The sequence below is a fragment of the Anomaloglossus baeobatrachus genome, assembly GCF_048569485.1.
Source record: "Anomaloglossus baeobatrachus isolate aAnoBae1 chromosome 5 unlocalized genomic scaffold, aAnoBae1.hap1 SUPER_5_unloc_23, whole genome shotgun sequence".
Taxonomy (NCBI): Eukaryota; Metazoa; Chordata; class Amphibia; order Anura; family Aromobatidae; genus Anomaloglossus; species Anomaloglossus baeobatrachus.
Window position 1 is genome coordinate 1,113,582 of NW_027441799.1, and position 11,732 is coordinate 1,125,313.

An 11,732-nucleotide genomic window follows, 5' to 3' on the forward strand; every position below is an offset into this window, starting at 1 on the left:
AGGGTATTATATATCTAGTGTGCGGCTCTGCAGGTGGAGGTAGGTGCAGGGTATTATATATCTAGTGTGCGGCTCTGCAGGTGGAGGTAGGTGCAGGGTATTATATATCTAGTGTGCGGCTCTGCAGGTGGAGGTAGGTGCAGGGTATTATATATCTAGTGTGCGGCTCTGCAGGTGGAGGTAGGTGCAGGGTATTATATATCTCGTGTGCGGCTCTGCAGGTGGAGGTAGGTGCAGGGTATTATATATCTAGTGTGCGGCTCTGCAGGTGGAGGTAGGTGCAGGGTATTATATATCTAGTGTGCGGCTCTGCAGGTGGAGGTAGGTGCAGGGTATTATATATCTAGTGTGCGGCTCTGCAGGTGGAGGTAGGTGCAGGGTATTATATATCTAGTGTGCGGCTCTGCAGGTGGAGGTAGGTGCAGGGTATTATATATCTAGTGTGCGGCTCTGCAGGTGGAGGTAGGTGCAGGGTATTATATATCTAGTGTGCGGCTCTGCAGGTGGAGGTAGGTGCAGGGTATTATATATCTAGTGTGCGGCTCTGCAGGTGGAGGTAGGTGCAGGGTATTATATATCTAGTGTGCGGCTCTGCAGGTGGAGGTAGGTGCAGGGTATTATATATCTAGTGTGCGGCTCTGCAGGTGGAGGTAGGTGCAGGGTATTATATATCTAGTGTGCGGCTCTGCAGGTGGAGGTAGGTGCGGGGTATTATATATCTAGTGTGCGGCTCTGCAGGAGGAGGTAGGTGCGGGGTATTATATATCTAGTGTGCGGCTCTGCAGGTGGAGGTAGGTGCGGGGTATTATATATCTAGTGTGCGGCTCTGCAGGAGGAGGTAGGTGCGGGGTATTATATATCTAGTGTGCGGCTCTGCAGGAGGAGGTAGGTGCGGGGTATTATATATCTAGTGTGCGGCTCTGCAGGTGGAGGTAGGTGCATGGTATTATATATCTAGTGTGCGGCTCTGCAGGAGGAGGTAGGTGCAGGGTATTATATATCTAGTGTGCGGCTCTGCAGGTGGAGGTAGGGGCAGGGTATTATATATCTAGTGTGCGGCTCTGCAGGTGGAGGTAGGTGCAGGGTATTATATATCTAGTGTGCGGCTCTGCAGGTGGAGGTAGGTGCAGGGTATTATATATCTAGTGTGCGGCTCTGCAGGTGGAGGTAGGTGCAGGGTATTATATATCTAGTGTGCGGCTCTGTAGATGCAGGTAGGTGCAGGTTATTATATATCTAGTGTGCGGCTCTGCAGGAGGAGGTAGGTGCAGGGTATTATATATCTAGTGTGCGGCTCTGCAGGTGGAGGTAGGTGCAGGGTATTATATATCTAGTGTGCGGCTCTGCAGGTGGAGGTAGGTGCAGGGTATTATATATCTAGTGTGCGGCTCTGCAGGTGGAGGTAGGTGCAGGGTATTATATATCTAGTGTGCGGCTCTGCAGGTGGAGGTAGGTGCAGGGTATTATATATCTAGTGTGCGGCTCTGCAGGTGGAGGTAGGTGCAGGGTATTATATATCTAGTGTGCGGCTCTGCAGGTGAAGGTAGGTGCAGGGTATTATATATCTAGTGTGCGGCTCTGCAGGTGGAGGTAGGTGCAGGGTATTATATATCTAGTGTGCGGCTCTGCAGGTGGAGGTAGGTGCAGGGTATTATATATCTAGTGTGCGGCTCTGCAGGTGGAGGTAGGTGCAGGGTATTATATATCTAGTGTGCGGCTCTGCAGGTGGAGGTAGGTGCAGGGTATTATATATCTAGTGTGCGGCTCTGCAGGTGGAGGTAGGTGCAGGTTATTATATATCTAGTGTGCGGCTCTGCAGGTGGAGGTAGGTGCAGGGTATTATATATCTAGTGTGCGGCTCTGCAGGTGGAGGTAGGTGCAGGGTATTATATATCTAGTGTGCGGCTCTGCAGGTGGAGGTAGGTGCAGGGTATTATATATCTAGTGTGCGGCTCTGCAGGTGGAGGTAGGTGCAGGGTATTATATATCTAGTGTACGGCTCTGCAGGTGGAGGTAGGTGCAGGTTATTATATATCTAGTGTGCGGCTCTGCAGGTGGAGGTAGGTGCAGGGTATTATATATCTAGTGTGCGGCTCTGCAGGTGGAGGTAGGTGCAGGGTATTATATATCTAGTGTGCGGCTCTGCAGGTGGAGGTAGGTGCAGGGTATTATATATCTAGTGTGCGGCTCTGCAGGTGGAGGTAGGTGCAGGGTATTATATATCTAGTGTGCGGCTCTGCAGCTGGAGGTAGGTGCAGGGTATTATATATCTAGTGTGCGGCTCTGCAGGTGGAGGTAGGTGCAGGGTATTATATATCTAGTGTGCGGCTCTGCAGGTGGAGGTAGGTGCAGGTTATTATATATCTAGTGTGCGGCTCTGCAGGTGGAGGTAGGTGCAGGGTATTATATATCTAGTGTGCGGCTCTGCAGGTGGAGGTAGGTGCAGGGTATTATATATCTAGTGTGCGGCTCTGCAGGTGGAGGTGTGTGGAGATTCCCCATTACTGGGCTCAGGCTCCATACACATTAGATGCTGGGGGAGAACAATCGCTCTATAGAAGAGAATTCTCCTGATTGCCCCGTGAAGGATGGATATGGACAGGGACAAGATGGCGGAGAGGATATTACACCTCACCCTAGAGATCCTCTTCCGGCTTACTGAAGAGGTGAGAGATTCTGATGACGTCACATTACATCATTCTTATCTATGGGAATAACAGATGGACAGAACTGGAGAGGTGAGGACTCTGGAAATGTCTGGAGTGAGATTTATTACTGTGTCTCTCCATAACCAGGATTACACAGTAGTGAAGAAGACCTCTAGTGAGCGCTGTCAGGCCCCTGTGTCTGAGGGATGGGGAAGACCCCTGAGCCCAATCACGGGGCCTCCACCTCACCCCCCGATACATGAGGACATCAATGACCAGAAGATCCTAGAACTCACCTACAAGATGATTGAGCTGCTGACTGGAGAGGTGACACTGCTGGGAATGCTGGGACATTATACAGTAACGCTATGAAGGGATCGGGGGGTGACGGTATCATTGTATGTGTCAGGTTCCTATAAGGTGTCAGGACGTCACCGTCTATTTCTCCATGGAGGAGTGGGAGTATTTAGAAGGACACAAAGATCTGTACAAGGACGTCATGATGGAGGATCCCCAGCCCCTCACATCACCAGGTAATAGACAGCACTAAATACACACGGCCTATAATTATCTGTATGTAAGGAATGAATTCAGTCCCTGTATGTGTCTCCTCCAGGTCTATCCAGTAAGAGGACAACACCAGAGAGATGTCCCCGTCCTCTTCTCCCACAGGACTGTAAACAAGAAGACCCCGATGTTCCTCAGGATCATCAGGTAGATGGAGAGAAGGAGCCATGAAATCTCCCTATGATGTGTAGACGGCTGTGAAGGTCTTGTGCTCAGTCTTGTTTTATCCTCCAGTATTATATGTGTTATACTTGTGTAATGAGAGCGGTGGAGATGGCAGGATTAGAGCTGATCATAGATGGGACTTCTCCATCTGTCTGTGACTTTTGCATCACATTTATGCCGTTCTCTACACTGAACACTTACATCAGGGTTTTGACACCAGGTTATCGGACAGAAAGAGGTCACCCCTATCCCATGGGTCAGAAGGTAGCAGTGCACGCCAGCACTAGTTGGATCTGCTTTACCTTCCACTTAGCTGTGCAGACTATCCTTGTGCTGGCACTGCTAGGGTTAAGCAGACCCTTGTATCTTTGTTAGCTTACCATCCTGAGTTGTCTCAGCTGTTCTGATTTCTGCATTTCTGATCATAGATGTGACTTCTCCATCTGTCTGTGACTTTTACAATATTTGTTTCAGGGGGAAGATCTGCCCCATATTAATACTACAGAGACATGTGTGAGGGGTGATGAGCGGAGTAAAGAGGAGATTCCTACAGATAACCGCCCAGGTGAGTAGTGACCACTAAATGCAGAGAAGTCACAGATTCTTCTCAGTCTCCGGCTGTGGCTGCTTTATCAGCGTTGTAGTCCGGCCATATCAAATGGTCACCATTCTGCTGCTAGACCACCACATGCTCCTCCACCCAAAACTGTCCCCATTATTTTGGGAATTGGGCGCCCTTATGTTGGAGTGAGATCTGTATCTGCCAGATCTTACAGGTAGGATCCATCCTATCCTCTGAAATTAGAAGACATTGACCCTTAGCAGCCCAGATCTCTAATCTGCAAAGCAAAATGACAGCGTACGTAGAATGTGCAGACAACTTAGAAAATCATGGGAAGAAAAATCTAATCTGTGTGGTGGACCCCTAAGGCCGCTTTCACACGTCAGTGATTCTGGTACGTTTGTGCTTTTTTATAAACGTACCAGAATCACTGACATACGCAGACCCATTATAATGAATGGGTCTGCTCACACATCAGTGATTTTTCACTGACCGTGTCTCCATGCGGCGTACCCGCGTGTCCGTGATTGCCGCACAGAGACATGTCCATTTTTTTCTGGCATCACTGATGTCCTACGGACCATGCAGTGGTGTGGTCCATGAAACACATGCCAGAAAAAACGTGCTTTTAAAATAAAAATCATTTTTACTTACCCGGCTCCAGCAATGTCCTCTGCAGCCCGTGCAGCTTGCTGCTTCTGAGCCGGCTCATTACTGTCGCGCATATTCATGATGCACGACACAGCCGACCCGGAAGCAGCTGCTGCGGGGGTCAGCGCCGGCCGGATGCTGCACCACGGGAGCAATCAGCACCATGGAGAGCGGGAGCGCGCACAGGTGAGTTAATCTCTAAGTGCAATCACGGGCCACGGAGAACGGAGCCCGGATTGCATTTAGACAACCCACGTGTGCCGTAATTCACGGCACACGGAGGGACATGTGCGTGTTTTACACGCCAGTGAAAAACGTCAGTGTTTTTCACTGACGTGTGAAACGGGCCTTAGAGAAAGCAGAGGGTAATGATGCTGGTGACGTCCTAGATTCTTAGTTTGGTGCTGTGTTCTCCAGGTGAGTAAAGATTGATTGTTCTCAGTGGGAGAAACAAAATAATAATCTTGTAGTTGATGAAGAGACCTCAGTAGTCTGGAAAGCTTGCTTTGTAACATCATTTATTTTATCTTTATTTTCCATTAATAAGTATCATAACTACAAGATTCTTATTGTTTCTCCACTGAGAGCAATGACTCCATCTTCCTAGAATCTCGGCATCTTATTGATGGATCTTCCTTCTCTCCCTTCTGATGAATGTGCTGATAGGGGCGTTTATATCCAAAGTTCGGCACAGGGTAACTGTAACATATGAGGGAGGTTAGGATTATCCCACTGTGGGTACATGAAGGCCGGGCAGCCCACCCACATGATTTCTAAAATGTAACACCTTCATCTCCGGGCGATTTTATTTTTTCTCCCTTTTACTTCCAAGAAGCATAACTTTTTTTTTTATTTTTCAGTCAACATAGATATATAAGGGATTATTATTTTGCAGGATGAGTTGTACTTTTGAATTACACTATTCATTTTATCATATAATGTACTGAAAAATTAGAAAACAAATTCCAAGTGCAGTGAAATTGCAAAAAGAAGTGCAATTACACGATTACTTTTTATTTACCATGTTCACTATAAGTTCACATGTTCAGCCTCTGATGGTGAGAAAAGGCTTGTGCTGTGAGGTATCCACCAGATGCTACGCCAAAGAGTCTTTGTACTGTGATGGCAGGGGTTGGCGATTGGATACTGACAGTTATTGATGTGGTCGGGTGCAGCTGGGATGGCTGGTGTAAGCAAGTGCATCTGTTATGACAGGTACAGCTGGTACAGATATACGCAGCTTCTACAGTGGATACTAGGAAACAGACACGTGTTAACACACACAGGATAAGACTCAGCAAGCGGCACGGTCACTGACAACTATCAACGCATCTCTAAGGATAGACCACGTTGCCCAAGCACCTCCCATAGGGAGAGGATGCCTTAAATACCTATTGCCTCTCAGCCATAGGTTATGAGCAACTTCCGTGTTAGGTTTTTAAGAATATGTGAGCGTGAGCTAAGGGCACTCCTAGGAGATATGCCCCGGGAAAAGGTGCAGGACAGTGCGGGGATGCCGGTAACAGCATTACAACCTATTTTATAAATTATATCTTTAAATTTGTATATGTTATTGAAAATAATTTTTGTTCTTGGCAGATGCCTGTATCTGGAGATTAGAGGCAGAAGTGACATCTTCAATTGTTAAATCAGATGACCTTGATATCACACAAGAAATAACTGAACTGAATGCCTCTATTCCAGATATACCATCATCCCTTCACAGCAGAGATTTATCATCTGATTTTATTAAACAAGTCTTACCTTCTGAAGTATCACATACTATTAAGAAAAATAAATGTCACAAAAGCAGCATTAAAAATCAAAGTGCTCTTACAGCACAGAAGCCATTTTCAGCTTCAGAATATCCAAAAATTCACACGGAGAAAAGAATTTCTACAGAATCTGTTAGTTACCAGAGAACTCACACAGGGGAAAAGCCATTTTCATGTTTCCAATGTGGAAAATCTTTTGCACATAAATCACATCTTTTTAGACATCAGGGAACTCACACTGGGGAGAAGCCTTTTTCATGTTCAGAATGTGGGAGATGTTTTAACCGAAAATCAAATCTTGTTATACATCACAGAACTCACACAGGGGAGAAGCCTTTTTCATGTTCAGAATGCAGGAAATGTTTTGCACATAAATCACATCTTGTTATACATAAGAGAACTCACACGGGGGAGAAGCCGTTTTCATGTTCAGATTGTGGGAAATGTTTTGCACATAAATTGCATTTTATTACACATCAGAGAACTCACACAGGGGAGAAGCCATATCCATGTTCAGAATGTGGGAAATGTTTTAACCAAAAATCACAAGTTGTGACACATCAGAGAACTCACATAGGGGAGAAGCTTTTTTCATGTTCAAATTGTGAGAAATATTTTACACGTAAGTCAAATCTTGTTATACATCAGGGAACTCACACGGGTGAGAAGCCTTTTTCATGTTCAGAATGTGGGAAATGTTTTAACCATAAATCATATCTTTCAAAACACCAAAGAATTCACACAGGGCTGAAATCCATGACATGTTTAGAATGATGGAAATATTTTACACACAAATGGGTTATTTTTAAACATCACAAATCTTACATGGGGAGAAACCATTATCATATTTAGAAGGTTTTAATTTGTTGACAACTAAGAAAAATTCACATGGCCTACTTGAAGCCTTTTGAAGTAGAGGTAATTAAACATGTAATGCAATTTTTGACCTCCCTACTATCTCCTCTCCTTGGTATTGGTGGAGGAGGTGGGGTGAAGGGAATCTCTCTTTTGTTTTATTGGATATTTCTATTAGATTCTTAGAAACCCATATCCCTTATTTAAGCCTTCCTAATTGGGAAGAGAGTGGCATTTCTAAATTGGCGGCTATTTATAGAGAGTCTCAGTTAACGTCCTTTTTGGAGATGGAAAAATTCACATGTGTAGAAAATATAAATTTGACAAATTGAACAAGAAAACACAAACGTGACAGTAAAAGTAAACAAGAAATGGAAAGCACGTTAGAAGTTACATTAGAATTATAATATATACAGTTACTAATAGACGTCTGTTTTTTAAAAATCAAATAAAAAGCAATATTCCATGTGCATCGAGCATTTTACATTGTTATATTTTTATATATTCAATATATGGACAAAAGTATTGCACCCCTCCCCCAAAAATCCCCAACATTCCTCCTCCCTTTTTTTCCTTACTCCCAATCTCAGCGATCTGCCATTCATTACAGTTAAGCAGGTTTTATACGTTGCGACGCCGAGTGCGATAGCACCCGCCCCCGTCGTATGGCCGATATGTGGTGATTGCTGCCGTAGCGAACATTATCGCTACGGCAGCGTCACACGCACTTACCTGCCCTGCGACGTCGCTGTGACCGGCAATCCACCTCCTTTCTAAGGGGGTGGTTCGTTCAGAGTCACAGCGACGTCACAGCAGAGTCACTGAACCGCCGCCCAATAGAAAAGGAGGGAAGGAGATGAGCGACCGGAACATGCCGCCCACCTCCTTCCTTCCTTCCTCCTTTTCCGGTGGAGGCAGGTAAGGAGATGTTTGTCGCTCCTGCGGTGTCACACACAGCGATGTGTGCTGCTGCAGGAACGACAAACAACATCGTACCTGTCGCTGCAGCGATATTATGGAAATGAGCGACGTGACAACGAGCAACGATTTTTGACGTTTTTGTGATCGTTGCTCATTTGCGTTACACGCTGCAATGTCGGTAACGGCGCTGGGTGTGCGTCACTAACGACGTGACCCCGACGATATCTCGTTGCCGATGTCGCAACGTGTAAATCCCGCTTTACTTTCAGCGCAAAATCTCCATGTCTGAACAATGTCTGTAACTTCTCTATACTACAATAATAAACATGTTGATATTACAAATGACTATTTCCATCTACGATCCATTCCTTCTTTGTGGGAACATCTGGTGTGATCGAGTTTATAAAATCATCACTAATTATCTATACAGAGACGCCATGTACAGAAATATTAGGGCTACAGTAACATCACATATGTTATACAGAAGAATAGCGCTGTCTCCATAGCTCTTTATACAATGACTTATAGATCAGACAAGCTCCTCATATTTCGGCAGTTTCTATGTTACTCAGATGCTTTTTATATGAATAAGATCAGTGAGTCTCATTATACCGAGTAGAGAAGCTCCAGGGACAAAGACCCCGTCTTGTACTGACACGCTGGAAGCCCGAAGTCTCCAGCCCTGGGGCCCAGATCCTCTCATTTTTGGCTCCAGAGTTTCTTTTAGAATAAATCCCCTTCTCATACCGTCCTGTAGTAATGACTTTGTTAATCACGTTTTGTCGGAGGATAGTCTGGATCCATCTAAATGTTATCAATTTATGTGTAAGAAACAATAATCGTCCTACCGCAGTTTTCCCACGTGTGTCCAGTGTCAGTTCTTCTATATTCCCTTATATAAAACCTTGGTGTCTCCGACCAAACCTGCTGATTAGGATTTTACAATTGTAATTATTATTATTATTATTATTATTATTATTTATTATTATAGCGCCATTTATTCCATGGCGCTTTACAAGTGAAAGAGGGTATACGTACAACAATCATTAACAGTACAAGACAGACTGGTATAGGAGGAGAGAGGACCCTGCCCGCGAGGGCTCACAGTCTACAGGGAATGGGTGATGGTACAATAGGTGAGGACAGAGCTGGTTGCGCAGTGGTCTACTGGACTGATGGCTATTGTAGGTTGTAGGCTTGTTGGAAGAGGTGGGTCTTGAGGTTCCTCTTGAAGCTTTCCACGGTCGTGGAGAGTCTGATGTGCTGAGGTAGAGCGTTCCAGAGTATGGGGGATGCACGGGAGAAATCTTGTACACGATTGTGGGAAGAGGAGATAAGAGAGGAGCAGAGAAGGAGATCTTGTGAGGATCTAAGGTTGCGTGCAGGTAGATACTGGGAGACTAGGTCACAGATGTAGGGAGGAGACAGGTTGTGCATGGCTTTGTATGTCATGGTTAATGTTTTGAACTGGAGTCGTTGGGCGATGGGAAGCCAGTGAAGGGATTGGCAGAGTGGCGAGGCTTGGGAGTAGCGAGGGGAGAGGTGGATTAAGCGGGCTGCAGAGTTTAGGATAGATTGGAGGGGTGCAAGAGCGTTGGAAGGGAGGCCAGAGAGCAGGAGGTTGTAATAACTTCATGCGTGTGTATAAGATCCGCAGCCTGTGTATAAGATCAGCAGCTTCCGCTCAGCACTTCCCACATTTGACCTCTGTACGTATGCCGACCTTGTGGAGGAACAGAAGGTCATATATGCCCTATGGATGATTTATAGTTCTGACAGTCTACAATGTCCACTAGGGATATACATCTGACCCCTTCAAGGATCCTTGTCCATTGATGGTCAGTAACGGCCCAATGTCCCTTTCCCATTTACACTTAATAACAAGAGGATAATTTCCCACATATTTGGATGGCGGCACTTGATAAAGTCCAGAAATCTCACAAGACGTTCTCTGTGAATTAGATATCGTGCTCAGCATCATGTCTGACCGCAGTTCAGGTTTTTTAATTCTATTTTGAGTAATGAAATCTTTTTACTGGATCAGATCTGAATATATCGATAACCACATCTATGAGCAGGTGGTTCCTCCTTCCTTCCTTCCTTTCCTTCTAATTGCTGAAACGAGCAGAAATCATTATTGGACAATAGGCGGCTGAGTCTCGTAACCTGATGAAATCCATTTCTCAAACCCATCTAGATGTAGGGATTCAGGAAGGGTCTGATTGTTCCCCACAGATGTATAAAAAGTGCGGCCTTTATCTCCTCAGGGTTTTATTTTACATCACAATTACACACAATTTCTATCACACAATAATTTGTTTCTTAAAACTTTTGTAACGACCGTTGCAGGTTCAAGTCTCCAAAGGAAAAGGAGGCAGAAGAAATATCTCAGAAGGTAAAAATATATGGAATACAAATATAACATACAAAGGTTAGCGTGTAAGACAAGGTGTGTATGAAGAAGAGAAGGGGACAGCAAACATCAGAGTAATAATGTCTACCATGGGACAAAGCAATATAGACCCATCATAATATGCACATACTGTATATACACCCACAATAAATGAAGGAAAGGTAGAAGCAGCGTGGAATATATACAGCAGTAATACTAAAGTTATGGAGACATACTTAGTGAATACTTATACACACATATATTAGAGTATGTATAGAATATCCAGGAGAAATAGAGTGGAGTGTACAATATACTAATGTAAAGACTCCATAGAAGTAGATATAACCATACAGTGCACCAAAGAACATGGACAGATCACTGCACTGTATGGGGTCAAAGTAGTAATCTCTATAATGCAGAGTAGAATAGCAATTTCGAGCACAATCTGTACGGTAATAAAATCAAAAGTTTATTCCAAGGATTAAAATTTAAGCAGGATCCATTTTAAAGCCGACATGTTTCGGACAAGGTGCGCCCTTTCACATAGCACAAACAGAAAATGGATGGAATTAATTTATATACAAATATATTAAGTGTTATAAACACACACACAGACCAATCATTGCATAGGATGAATTAACCAATTCCACACATTCTCCACCACATAGGGTTAACCAAACCAGGTGTGCTGGAAGGGAATTACAGTTAGGTCCAGAAATATTTGGACAGTGACACAAGTTTTTGTTATTTTAGCTGTTTACAAAAACATGTTCAGAAATACAATTATATATATATAATATGGGCTGAAAGTGCACACTCCCAGCTGCAATATGAGAGTTTTCACATCCAAATCGGAGAAAGGGTTTAGGAATCATAGCTCTGTAATGCATAGCCTCCTCTTTTTCAAGGGACCAAAAGTAATTGGACAAGGGACTCTAAGGGCTGCAATTAACTCTGAAGGCATCTCCCTCGTTAACCTGTAATCAATGAAGTAGTTAAAAGGTCTGGGGTTGATTACAGGTGTGTGGTTTTGCATTTGGAAGTTGTTGCTGTGACCAGACAACATGCGGTCTAAGGAACTCTCAATTGAGGTGAAGCAGAACATCCTGAGGCTGAAAAAAAAAGAAAAAATCCATCAGAGAGATAGCAGACATGCTTGGAGTAGCAAAATCAACAGTCGGGTACATTCTGAGAAA

At 44.4% G+C, this 11,732-nt stretch overlaps 1 protein-coding gene across 1 annotated transcript; it reads left to right on the forward strand.

Annotated features, from left to right (window-relative positions):
- Positions 1-2,428: 2,428 nt before the first annotated feature.
- On the forward strand, positions 2,429-8,448 carry LOC142259034 (uncharacterized). The gene is made up of 5 exons (XM_075331567.1): positions 2,429-2,975; positions 3,058-3,181; positions 3,265-3,362; positions 3,855-3,945; positions 6,193-8,448. Exons 1-5 carry the CDS (start codon positions 2,721-2,723, stop codon positions 7,140-7,142), a joined length of 1,518 nt encoding a protein of 505 aa, XP_075187682.1. The 5' UTR covers positions 2,429-2,720; the 3' UTR covers positions 7,143-8,448.
- Positions 8,449-11,732: the final 3,284 nt, after the last annotated feature.

Excerpts from the sequence above, each read along its gene's own strand:
- LOC142259034 (XM_075331567.1), top strand. The coding sequence starts at position 2,721 with ATGGACAGAACTGGAGAGGTGAGGACTCTGGAAATGTCTGGAGTGAGA. Across the intron at positions 2,976-3,057 it reads TTGAGCTGCTGACTGGAGAG|GTTCCTATAAGGTGTCAGGA; the intron begins GTGACACTGCTG and ends TGTATGTGTCAG. Across the intron at positions 3,946-6,192 it reads TCCTACAGATAACCGCCCAG|ATGCCTGTATCTGGAGATTA; the intron begins GTGAGTAGTGAC and ends TGTTCTTGGCAG.